Source organism: Halyomorpha halys, unplaced genomic scaffold (genome assembly GCF_000696795.3).
Source record: "Halyomorpha halys isolate HHAL.00 unplaced genomic scaffold, Hhal_1.1 Scaffold47.1, whole genome shotgun sequence".
Lineage (NCBI taxonomy): Eukaryota > Metazoa > Arthropoda > Insecta > Hemiptera > Pentatomidae > Halyomorpha > Halyomorpha halys.
In genome coordinates this window covers 1,940,183-1,953,081 of record NW_027114806.1, presented here as the reverse complement: position 1 = coordinate 1,953,081, position 12,899 = coordinate 1,940,183, and the positions used below count along the sequence as shown (strand labels likewise).

Genomic DNA, 12,899 nt, shown 5'->3' with positions numbered 1-12,899 from the left:
GTTTAGTTACAACCTTAGTATAACCTTCTCTATACATTAAATATTCTTAGTACTAATTCTTGATAAAAATGGTGTAATCATCTTTTTGTTATTTTTTCCTAACTGATTTCAGAAAATAAAAATTTATAAATAATTCTGAGCTATAAATTTTATTCGAACTTAGTCCTATGCAAAATGAATTTTGTAAAATTCACTAGAGCGTTTGCAATTTGTAAATGTAGAACAAGTGTAAGTCCTCAGTGTAAAAAAGAAAGGTATCAAACCTCATTTCATGGGAGGAGATATGTACAATAAATGAAATAAAAAATTTCTTTTTAGACTTTGGCCACCAATTCAGCAATATCCAACTCTCTGAGAAAATTTAGCACTCATAAATTTGAGAATAATATTCATAAAATTGAAAGGTTTCCAAGTGGACGTATTTCTAATGTCAAGAAAGATGATGGACCTGCTTATTTGTTGTTGGTTTGTTAATGATTTTAGATGAATGATCTGCTTTCATTTAGTTATTGAATCATAGAATATTTTTTGTATAGTAGTTTTATTAAAATGTTTTTAGATTATACCAATTTCGGCATTCTTTTTGGGGACCTGGCAAGTAAAGAGAAAGAAGTGGAAAGAAGAGTTAATTGAAGGGTTAAGGAACATAACAAAAATACCCCCAGTTTCCCTTCCAACAGAGTAAGCATAAGTTGTACATTGCCATTTTATCATTAGAGGACAAAACTGAAATCTTTACATTTGATTGCATTGGATTTTTTTTTTATTATTTTGCTTTTAATTGCAGATTAAGTGAGATTGCAGAAATGGAGTTTAGAAGAGTAACAATTACTGGAGAATTTGATCATAGTGGTGAGATGTATCTTGGACCGAGATCATTATTAGTCGATGGAGAATCTACTTACAGTGGTAAACTTGTTTCTTCTGCTGGCAATGGGTCTTCTGGTTATTATGTGATCACTCCATTTATTAGATCAGACACAAAGTAATTATATTGATTATTCATTTAAAGAAAATTCCAATTTATATAAATTCCAAAATCCAAATCCCCTAAATTGATATTTTTATAAAATATTTACTGAATAGTTAAATTTCTTATAATCTATAATCATTAATTATTATCATTAATTCTATTAAATCTCAATCACATCTTAAGTATAGGACTCTTCCTTATTACACAAACAATGATTATTGGATACACAGTAAGGTCACTCGTCTTTTCATACATTATTGTTATTATATTAAGAGGAGCATTAGTATTATTTATTTTTTAAATTAAGTATAGCTTTTGTTGAAAAATGTAATTACCTGTAAAAAATATATTATAATTCTTTCACATTCAGAATTTTCATTAATATAATAATATAGTATGAAATTATTAATGATATTAAAAGTAAATTATATCCTAATGAGACCATCAGATTAAATTAGTCAACACAATGATAGCACTAATAAAGATAATAATAATTTACCTATTTTTTAGTATAATTGTTTCATACATTGCACCCAAGGACCCTTGCGAACAAAAAATTAATTCTGAACTAAGCTATACAAAAAACACATCCTCTATTTAAAATCATTAATGGACTTACCGTCACCATCTATTTCTTTATAATGAAGTTTTGGAACACATCGGAATTTGTCTCGTAATTCGAATCCTTAGATGTTTATTCTTAGTTATGCACTACACAGCAAATACTGAATTAGCCTTCAGTAGAGCTACCCATATTTATCATGCTGCAAATAGTTGATAATTAATACAATATACACATTCAAATGGAACATCATTATTTATAATGTCTATATATGCATATCGGGTGACAATTTTATTATGGGTCTTACAAGTTACATATATCATGTTCAATTGGAACAATATTATTACTATTAATTATAGGAGCTGCATTTTTAGGATACGTAATACTGTGAAGACAAATACCACTATGAACCTCTGTCTGATTCAAATCTTTAATTTCTATCCTTTTAGAGACTAATTAATGTAGCTTAATATTAAAGTTTAATCAGTCTTAACTAGTTTTTAATTTATGCTGTTTTCCATATGTTACCATCAACGATGACAATTTTAAATATCTAGTAAGAGTGGGATAACTTGGCGATTAAGGTCCTATTCGTCCTTTCTCCCTGGTAGTCCTTTATTGTGGTCCTATTTTCAAGGCCCAGGTTCGAGTCTGGCTGTAGCTGATAATTGGAAAACTCCCTCTTAAAACTGACTACAAATTTTAGCAAAACTTTTTTTTTTGTTTTAGTACATATAGCTTTTTTTCCGACTCAATCTGACTGGTGTAACTAATGAATCAGTTCCTAATCCTAAACACAGATTCTCATGCACCATAATATGTTAAGTTATTCAAAGATCAGAATTGTTTTCTTATCCTTGAAAAATTTGGAGTTAAAACTTTTTTAGAGGAAGCTCTTTAATTATTGATGCTGTTTTATCTGCTGTGGATTGACTCAGGGGTTGGGAGACCCACCTCGGGCATATCCTGCCTCTATAAAGTGGGTACTCTTACAGGTAAAAAAATCTGGCAGTTGAACATGATTCTAGAATCGTTGGTCTTAAACAGTGGTTCCTACCCAGCTGTCCGTAGACCATAGATGGAGTGTGAGAAGGCCTGGGAACACATGTTTTGTGGGAGTTATTGTTAGAATTGTTTTGCTGTTTAACTGATGTTTAAATGTTCATTATAAGGTTTTAATGTGGAGTGCATGTAGCCCCGGGGTAAGTCATGGGGCTACTAACTTCAAGGACCTTAGTTTTAATCCGGCTGGGCAGAAAATTGTTTTCTGTTATACTGTAGATGTGAGTCAACTCCAGTGGGTTCTTGGAGCCCTCCTGGGGTCCACCCAACTTCTTAAATTGGGTACTCTTAATTAGGTAAAAATCTGGTGGTCGAGCATGATTCTGACCAAATCACCTCCTTGCTCAACCGTTGGTCTTGTAACAGTACTGAACACCTGGTCCTACATGGGTTGTAGTTAGTGGTACAGATTTTTTTTTTTTTTTTTAATAAGGTTTTAACAGGTAAATGCACTTTCAGGAAAACTTATTTTAACATTTTTCTTGGGTGATCCATGTGGTGGAGTGGGTGTGGTGTGCCCATGGTTCAGCTTCTAACTTAGTGGTCTTATTTCTATATGTAGAAACATCATAGAAACTGGTCAAGTTTTTTTTTTTGTTTTTTTTTTGTACATATAGCTAAACAAGTCAATAGTGTAAATTTAATTAGCGTTTATCAAAATATTTGATCGTTTTATTCAATATTCATTCATAAATAATTAAAAAGAGACAAATGAAAGCCTAGCTTCTTGTTAGGAACTCATCAATAAAATAATTCATTCAGTTTCACATAATAAAGTTTTTGGGATTCACCTGATTTATGAATTAGATTTGAGATTATTATTATACTTTTTAATAGGTTTGAAACTAAAGTCTATCACTCTAATTATTAGTTGGATGTTAATTTCCATTGTGGGAGTTATGTTTTGTCTCTTGCTGGGTACTTTTAATAAATGCATTTTTTCCTTCACTATCTACTGGATTCTGTTTAAAAATAAAATTAATAAGTAAATTAAAACCTATTTCTCATGTTGAATTTAGAAGTAACTTAAAATATTTGTAACTTTGTCTGAATACTTTAACCACATGATGGTTACCATATAGTGTACAAATGTTTCTGAAAAAAAAATAAAAAATACAACTAAAATTGTGTTATTAATGAATTTCTGTCGACTTTGTGTTCTTGGATAGAGAATATATATTTTAAATGATATCTTTTGTTTATCAGGTCTGGAAATAATTTGATTAATTTCATTTAGGGAAAAAATACTTGTGAATAGAGGATGGGTCTCATTTTCTCAGAAGAACCCTAAACTGCGAGAAAATGGCCAAATCAAAGGGGAAGTTGAAATCAATGGTGTAATAAGACATTCAGAAGGCCCACCAAGTTTTGGCCCTACTAAAAAGGAAGATGTTCGGATATGGTTTGTTAGGTACATATAACATAAATTGTATTATGATCATAATATATTATGTATTGTAAAAAGATTATCTCGTCAGTCGATGATAATTGAAATCATCAATGAATTGAGAACAGTTGTTTTTGATTGTGTGTAAAAAAGTAAACTTTTGGATAGAGTTTTAAGTATTGTGATAAATATCATTAGATTGCAATAAAAAAATTGTTTTCTGTTCTTTGTTGTTTCTAGTCCCAGGTAACATGCAACAATATATATGTTTGTAATGATATTACACTATGTATTCATGTGTTTAATTCAACCCTAACTTTCTTATTTTTTTTCCTCTTATAGGAATGTTGAGCAGATGGCTGAAATGGCTGGTGCTGAACCGATCTTTATTGATGCTTCAGCTGATACAACAGTTCCAGGTGGGCCCATTGGTGGCCAGACTAGAGCTAGCTTTCGTAATGAACACTTATCTTACATACTCACCTGGTTAGTGTTTATTATTTTTTTTTGTTTTATTTGAATTATAAAATTCTCTAATTTTTTTTTTCTTATGTTATCATTATTCCAAAACAGTCATTTTTATAGGTTCACCATTGGAATAATTTCTGATTTTAGTAAATAAAGCGACATTATTAACAAGATTTATCTATTAAAAATTAAATTAAAAATTTAGAGTTGATAATATGTGAAGGAAGTTATTAATGAATTCACTGTGGTAGTTGCATTTGTACTGTTTATTGTTTTTGTAAACTTTATAATGAAAAGAAATATTACAGTTTTTTATAATTATGAAATATGCAATATGCATAATTAATACAAACTCAACTAAATTGAGCTTACATGGGGAGGCTATGAATATGGGATCACTGATGTTTGAATGAAACATTTTTTTGGTAATACTAAGTAAACAAATATTAGACACATGTTCAAGGGCTCTTGCTAATGCACCTTATGAGCTGAGGAAAAATTTTTTTTTAATAATTTTAGACATTTTTTATATTATTGTATGCCGCCTACCTTTGCTCTGCATGTATTTAATAGTTGTTATATACCAACTGATTTGGTTTTTGTTGTTTTGTTTTTTGCTTAGAATAAGGACCAAAGATTAATATTATATTAAATGAGTTTAAGTGTAAAACATATTAAAAAAACCAAAAGTTGCTTCTAGTAAAGTAGATCAAAAAAATTTTGTTTTGGCAAAATCAAGTCTTTGTTTAATCAAGTCTTGTATTCATATTTTCAATGTCTCTTGAAAACCATAAATACAAATTTTCATATAAATCTAAAAATTAAATATTTTTAGGCTTGATTTTTAGAGGATTTTTTTTCTTGTGGTGTCCGATGTTCACAAATTAAATTCATAACTCCTTACAATGTTATCCAAATCCAACATAGCTACAACTGTTGGAAAGCTGAATTTCATCTCTTTCTACCCATGTGAATATCTTTTAGATTTTATGCCCTTTTATAGGATAAAAAGCAGTTTCAAATAAAGAAAAATTGTCTCATGTTTTATTTCATATTGGCTCTAATTTGTTTACAAAGGTATAGTTTGTGCCATTCCGTGCGGTTTAGATGACCCTAAACCTCTCCTATATTTTGTGCAGATTGGTGGCCTCGTCCAGAAGTTATTGCAATTTTTGTGGTTTGAGAAAAAAGAAAATCCGTAGTGAAAGCGAAAATTATGTGAAAAAATTTTTTTTTATTTTTTTTAATGAAAATTCATATGGAGGGGTTTTTGAGGTGCGAAAAAGAGATATAAACTTTATATTATTTTTTTCCATAAAAAAATATTTTGTCCCGCTTTGCTAGGTTTGTCAGTCTAAATTATTTTAATACTGTGCTATTATTATGGCATTGTGAGGTTATAATGCACCAATCGATTCGTTTTTGGATGTGGAATAACAAAAAAATATAGTCATTTGTATTAATGGAGTTTAAATATATATATATATATTATATATATATTATGAGTTTTTATATTTTGTGTTTATCTTGTTTTTGGCCCTGAAGATCTGTACGAAAGCTTATAAGGCCGAAATGTTAGCATGCATTAAATAATTCACTTTTATCATTTGGTTTATATGTATTATATGCATTAGATATTTATAATAGTCTTACCTCAGTTTATAGTGGAATCTTTTTATAATTGTTGTCTAATTCCAGTTGCTACTGCTTTAGTTCTCCAAATATACAACAATAAAAACTACCCAATCAATTATAAATGTATTCCTTATTATGTCTAGTTAGTGTGTATTAAACATTTTTTCTTACGTATTATTTGATATTTTTCAGGTACAGCTTGAGTGCTGCCACTGGACTGATGTGGTATATGAAATACATCAAAAAAGTTTATTAGTATTTAGCTGTATTTTTAAAGTCCCAAGTTATTAATATAATAATTGTACATAAATGAAAATTGTTAAGCTTGAATTATTTTTTAATTGTATCATATGAAAAATAATTTTTGAGATTACTTTGCAGTATGAGAAGGTATTTAATGTTTCTACAAAAATAAAGTATTGTATCACATTATTATTTTTTTTTTTGTTTTATTTTTCATTTCATATGTGAGACAACTTAGTGATTAGGAGGAGTATAGGACTCCAACGGGAGTCATGGGCCGAAGAAAGAGAAAAAACTTAGTGAGTAAGGCATTGGTCTGTTCAACTCTTGAACATAGGTATGAGCTACCAGAAAATTGTTTGCTCTATCAGCTATGGATGAATTCATAGCCGGCCTCAGTGAAATGGCCAACTAGTTCTTCAAAGGTAGGAAAGAAAACCTGGGAAGTAAGCTGCAAGTCTCTCTCTAGTGCTAAATCCAAGTCCCTTCATGGATTATGGTAGTACAGGTTTTGAATAGTTTGTATTATCAATTATTAACAAGAGCACTTCAACCATTTAATGCCTCATTGTCGTTTTAATTTGCCCAAGAAAATTTGGACAGCCATAAGCTCTAAATAAAATATTTTTAAAAAGTGTGTAAAGAATTATAGTCCCTTTTTGCTCCTTATTACCTTAACAATATGATTCAGGAAACTTTTGATTGTAGATGTTCTTTCAAGTACATTAGACCCACAATTTATCAAAAATCATGATTTTAAAAATATTAAATGTCTTAACTAGTTTTGACTTTTTTGTTTAATTCATTCTGTTCATTCACTGGCATGTAATTGTTTGAATATCTAGAGCATGTCGGGGTTGGTTAAGTCTTAGGCGGTTCTCCAGCCTGATATCCACTTTACAGAAGGCCCTCGACAAGACGTATTCAATAGTGAGTTAGGAACGGCCGTGCCAGAGGATGAGCCTTGGACACTGACGCAGGTAGAGGAGGTCTAGGTAAGAGAAGAGTCTAAGGTAGAGTAACAGTTCTAGTGAGATGAAGCGGATGGACTAGTAAGCTGATAAGGATAGGTACAGCTCTAGTTGCGGAAATGAAGCAGACGGACTAGAGCTGGGGAGAGACAGGATCAACTACACTGGTTGCAGAGATGAATGGACCAGTGAAGCTGCTAAGGATCAGGTTACAATCTTAGTTGCCCAGATAAAGCAGATGCATTAAGATTGCTGGAGAAAAGGAGAGGAGATAGGCCATAATCTTGGGTATGCGTACAGCAAAACAACTCTTGTGAAAATCAATTGGTAATGAACTTCTCAAGTAGTGTGTACGTACACCACCAGTGCTATTAGAACTGGGTAAGGCTGTGGATCAGAAGATAGAGGGGATTTAGAGCCCTTTATTTATAGGCCTAGTCCATGTGGCTGTGACCGAGAAGCGGTCAGTACTTGTCTACTTGAGATAGTTTCATGCATTGTTTTGGTATCATTTATTAATCATTTTATGGACATCGTTAAGTGTTATGTACAGATATTATTAATGTATAAAAATAGTAATGTGTTTTTACAAAATAAAGTAATATGTAAATTTGAGAGCTTATGTGAGGCTCTGGTGAATTGTGGCTAAACCGCTGGCTCCCTCTCGCTACAAGCACATACAACAGTTTAAGCTTAGGAAAGTGAAGAACTGTATTCTTTGATGAATCTTTATTAAAGTAAGTTCTTTACGATAGAATGGATAGATGCCGATGTGGCTGTCAGGTAAGCCTATGTATTATTTCTGTGTACTGGGCTACATATTTTAGTGATAGTCTGTCTTGCAAAACCTGGTATAAAGAATTAAAATTATTTAATACTGGACATAATGGGTTAGGTGTCAAATAAGGGCCCTTTGTAGTTGAGGGAATTAAGCAACTGCAGTGGTGCTGATTCGAATCCAGCCTGGGGTGTTCACTTTTATTTCTGTGGTGGTCCTACGAAATGAAAACTTGATCCCCACCATGGTTAGAATAAGTTAGTTACCTCTAGAAAACCCCCTCCCTCACTCCATATGTCAGTAATGACCAGGAAGGGGGTCATTAAAAAAAAAAAAAATTGCCCTAAAAGTAAGCTATATACCACTGCCAAGGACCTAAAAAATGGCATAATTGTAGGTTATAGAAAAATGTACTTAGCTGTTCATATCAATGAAAGAATGAGGTTGCCTAAAGGACGTATGGACTAAATAGGAACCTCTGTAGAGTTGTATTTTGTCTAATGCAGAAAGAGGTAGGTGACGTGATGCTGTGGTCCGTCTTTTAAAAACATCTCTCATGGGGGAAGGTTACCTGACAGAAAATAATTAGTTGGAGGTTAATAGACATGGAAGCTGAACCCAGTCTGCTCAGGACCTAGTGGCAACTATCAGTTCATATAATGATCTTCAGGGACTACTCCAGTACTGTCCACTGAAACAGAATAAAAGGCAATAAGTACAAAGGCCTAGCCTGTAAGATTGCAATAGGGTGTATATTTGAAATGTGAGGAATGAACATTAAGGATAAAGTGGTGTAGATGTTCATTTTAGAACATCGATTTGTTATCCACTTGGATTAGGATGATGAACATCATCACTAGGGTCCGAATCTTTATTTATTGATAAATGGAAAATACTGTATTTTAAAAAAAAAGTAAAATTTACTTTTACTTAAAAGTTTAATAAGGCTTTATTTTAATCTACAGTATACTATAAATGAAACATACGATTGAATGGCTTGGAGCTAGATTGTGACAAGCCACAACTTCATGAACAATTAGAATTTGTAGAAAATGCTTCTTTCTTTCTTTATAATAATGGCTTCCAAATGTTTTTCGCTGTGGTATCATTCTTAAGCTAAAATATTTTGTGGCGCCCTTGATATGCTGAAAAAAATGTAGCACCCTTTTTTTTTTTTCAAAATACAATTATCCTTAGAGTGGTTGAATATGTCGGAAAATACAAAAAAACAGTGCTTATGAGCTTATTGCATACTTCAAAATTAAAGCATGAGCTGCATTGATACTTGACTGCAGTGTATATTTGCTATTTTAATTTTTTTTACTTTTTTTTTTAATAATATTTTGGGAAAGTGGTATTCGCTGGAAGCACCAGAATTGGAAACTATTGCTTCACAAAGCTATTTATTGTTTTTGTTTGTCCAACACCATATTATCAACCTGTTTATCCATAATAGTATGAAATATGAACTATATGAAACATTAAATCTATGACTATTTTCTCAGTAGAGCTAATTACATTTCCATTATCTTTAGGAAAACTACTGTTAAAGGTTCTCTCTATTAGAAAAATAGTAACTTTTCAATAAATTTTTTGCCAACAGATTAAGGTACACAATCTAAATCTGTTCAGTTAAAAAGTTGCAATTTTCCTAAAAGAGAGAACCTTTAATTGTAGCTTTCTTAAAATTGGTGGAAATGTACTTAGTTCTATTGTTATGTAAGCCATCAAGTTAAGAATCATTAAATTTTTTGAAACTGCTCTACTGAACCATTCTCCCCAACTTGTGGCTTCTCGTAATCTTGTCTCAACCCTTCAATTGCATAATACAATATTAGATTTATAATTTATATTAAACATTCATTATTTGTTCATACAGAAAATAAATGTGTTTTTTCAACTGATCGAAAATAATTCTTTTTCAATTTTCTGAATATAGAGAAGTTTATTCCTTCATGACAGAATGGGATAAAATTAAATTTTTTCTAAATTGTAACCTCCAATAATTTATGCAAACATTGTTTCGATAAAGATAGTGACTAATTATTTATAATTGGTAATGCTTTTGTCAATTCATTGCCTAACCTGGATGTAGCTAAGTCCTTTTAATATCAGTGAAAATATTATATTTGAGTGAATTTAAATAGCCTGTATTTTTTTTTAACAACTCTTCAAATTTTGGATTGATTTCTTCTCCAATTTTACCTGGTCATGGCAGTATTAGCTATAAATTACTTGTAAGAGAGCAACATGATTAATTTTTAAGTTTTCCATCAGCACTGTATTTTTTCTTATCTTTTATTAGTTTTTTATAAAATGTATCAGAAAATATTGGATTATATTTAAATGAAATGAGCAAAAATTGGTTTATTGTCTCAAACAAAATGTTCATTTATTCTAAAAATATTTGTTCAAATATGAAAATATATGTTTAGTTGTAATAAACAATAAATATAATAGTTGATATAATATTAATAATAAATATAATAATTATCATCTTCAGAGTTTTAAAAGTATTTTACTTGAATTATAGTGCGTAGTTGAGACTACTCTGTTTTCTGCTATATTGACAGCAATAATATTTTGATTAAGTGATTATTATTTGGTTAAGGGGATAAACATAGTGTCAGTGTGCATATATTTAAGGGAGCTTGGATATATCATTTGTTAAAGAATAAGTGATTTTGTTTAAAAAGTTTATTTAAAGACAAATTTACATGTTACTATTTGTATGGCAATATATATAATATATATATAATTTATATATATATTTATAAGTTACATATTTATAATTAACAAAAATATACTTTGCACTGCCATTATTGCAAATCTTATTTAAAACTACAATATAAATATACATTGGTGTACTACAGATCCTTTCTTAGGAAGGAACTAAACATAAGAATTAAAAAAAAAATGGCATAGCACCTTCATAGGAGAATGTAAATCATAAAGGTCTAAAACCTAAAACACTATTTACATTGCTATAAGTGTAATTAATTACATATAAACAAAAATATGGTCACCATTTGGTACCTGTTCTAAAAACAAAGTGTGAACACACTTTTTAAAACTGATTGCTCTAAGTTCAATAAATAATACATTAAATGAATATAATGAAATGATTCTTGTGAAATGAAAGACCTTTTAATATGAGTTTATATAATTTAGTTCCTAAAATTATATCTTAACAAAGATCAAAGGCACCGAATGGTTCTAACCGAACTACTATAACTATTTGATCACATATGATGATAATCTCATACTTGCTTTGAAACAACAAAAATATGCGTGTATACAAAAATTTATTTCACTTATGTGAATTAACACATCATACCTACTTAGCTATTGTTTTCAATCTAGAGTTTTGCAAGTACGAAAGATATATCAAGGTAGTCTGTGGAATATACACATTAACAAATCTCTCAAGTTATTAAAGTTGTACAATTCCCCCATGATTTCTTGTTTGACATACATAGTGTATGGATGGATTGAAAAAACAGAATACATTTTATCAATCTTCAAATACATAGTAGAAACCATGAAGGGATCACAGTAACACCTAAATAGGTTCTGTTGTAATAACGTAATAATGGAAATGTAATTATTATATAATATGAATAAATTACTTTGGTACACTTCGTTCATAACAGAAACACACACTAAGCGACACTATATCGATTTCCTTTGGCTCCACCTTTCTATTTTACTTCAACAGATCTTTTGTGTTTCTTTTTTTTTCTTCTGTATTCTTTCTTCGTCTTTCACTGGACTTGTTGGCCACATTGTTTGGTTCTAGTTATAAAATGTATGTGCATATATATTTATGATATTGATAAATAAACACATACATATATATGGTAAAAGACTTAAAAAAGAAAGTATGACAGAAGATTCATTAAAAAAAAAAAAAAAAATGAATACTGATTCTGAGAATATTAAAAAAAAAAAATCTTTGTAAACATTCACTCACACCCTTTCACACACTCTTGAGTATTTATTCTGGCATGATAAGGATCAGAGGCCTTTTTAGTCTATTGCAAATTATAGGTGGGTCACGATCATTTCATCATCAATATCATCTTTCTCATCATCAGTTTCCTCAACTGGAGGTGGTCCTCTTGGTTGTGCAGATTGTTGTTGCTTCTTAGCTTCCTCTTCAGCTTTCTTCATCCTTAGCTTCTTCCTCTTGTGTAAGATTTCAACAATACAATAGCCTGCTACTCCAATAATGAGAACTGCGAGCATGACATATAATTTCATTCGAGCACAAAGGTGGGTACTGTAGGCATAAGCAATTACAAATCCTGCAGATTCCCAAAGCCTGTAGTTACTAAATGCAGCTTCCTTGTTCCGCCTGAACAATGTACCATATAATCCTGAAACAAAGAAATAAGTATCTCAATATCCAAAATAAATAAATTCATAATGACTTAAAATGTAATTGATATTGACTATAATAGTTTTCATTGCTAATACTTATAATAATAATGATAATTGCTAATAATAAGTGAATGTTAACGTTTACTCACTCCATGCTTTAGATATAGATTGAACCATCTGATCCAAATGGAGATCTGTTTACAAATGCTTTTAATGTTTAAGTAAAATTGACTTTAGTTAAACAGAATAAATGACATTCCATGATGGCAAACAATCAGGAACATTGTTTATCATATTATTTGCTTACATTTACCATTTATCAAGAAACCTAGAACCCAAAATCAACCAAGCCTTTTTGGAAAATGTGTTTAAATCAGCTGGTAGCAAAGGAAGTTTGCAAAGCCAGAATCAACTTTGGGAAGCACTTTATTATCCTG

General features: G+C 30.5%; 2 protein-coding genes across 5 annotated transcripts in view; one reads left to right on the top strand and one right to left on the bottom strand.

Moving 5' to 3' along the window:
- The first annotated feature begins 17 nt into the window (after positions 1-17).
- Surf1 (surfeit locus protein 1) lies at positions 18-6,519 on the top strand. Its single transcript, XM_014435029.3, has 7 exons — positions 18-228; positions 319-465; positions 560-681; positions 788-985; positions 3,835-4,008; positions 4,327-4,470; positions 6,280-6,519. The coding sequence occupies exons 1-7, from the start codon at positions 175-177 to the stop codon at positions 6,341-6,343; spliced, it is 903 nt and encodes a 300-aa protein (XP_014290515.1). The 5' UTR covers positions 18-174; the 3' UTR covers positions 6,344-6,519.
- Positions 6,520-10,758: 4,239 nt separating this feature from the next.
- Positions 10,759-12,899, bottom strand: part of LOC106689715 (UNC93-like protein) — a 230,167-nt gene continuing 228,026 nt past the window's right edge. For all 4 annotated transcript variants that reach the window (XM_014434865.3, XM_067051915.1, XM_067051916.1 and 1 more), the window contains one exon: positions 10,759-12,458. In XM_014434865.3, coding sequence (XP_014290351.1) covers positions 12,124-12,458 — 335 coding nt within the window. In that variant the 3' untranslated portion in view covers positions 10,759-12,123. The remainder of the gene's footprint in view (positions 12,459-12,899) is intronic.

Excerpts from the sequence above, each read along its gene's own strand:
- Surf1 (XM_014435029.3), top strand. The coding sequence starts at position 175 with ATGAATTTTGTAAAATTCACTAGAGCGTTTGCAATTTGTAAATGTAGA. Across the intron at positions 986-3,834 it reads TTTATTAGATCAGACACAAA|GGAAAAAATACTTGTGAATA; the intron begins GTAATTATATTG and ends AATTTCATTTAG. Across the intron at positions 4,471-6,279 it reads TTATCTTACATACTCACCTG|GTACAGCTTGAGTGCTGCCA; the intron begins GTTAGTGTTTAT and ends GATATTTTTCAG.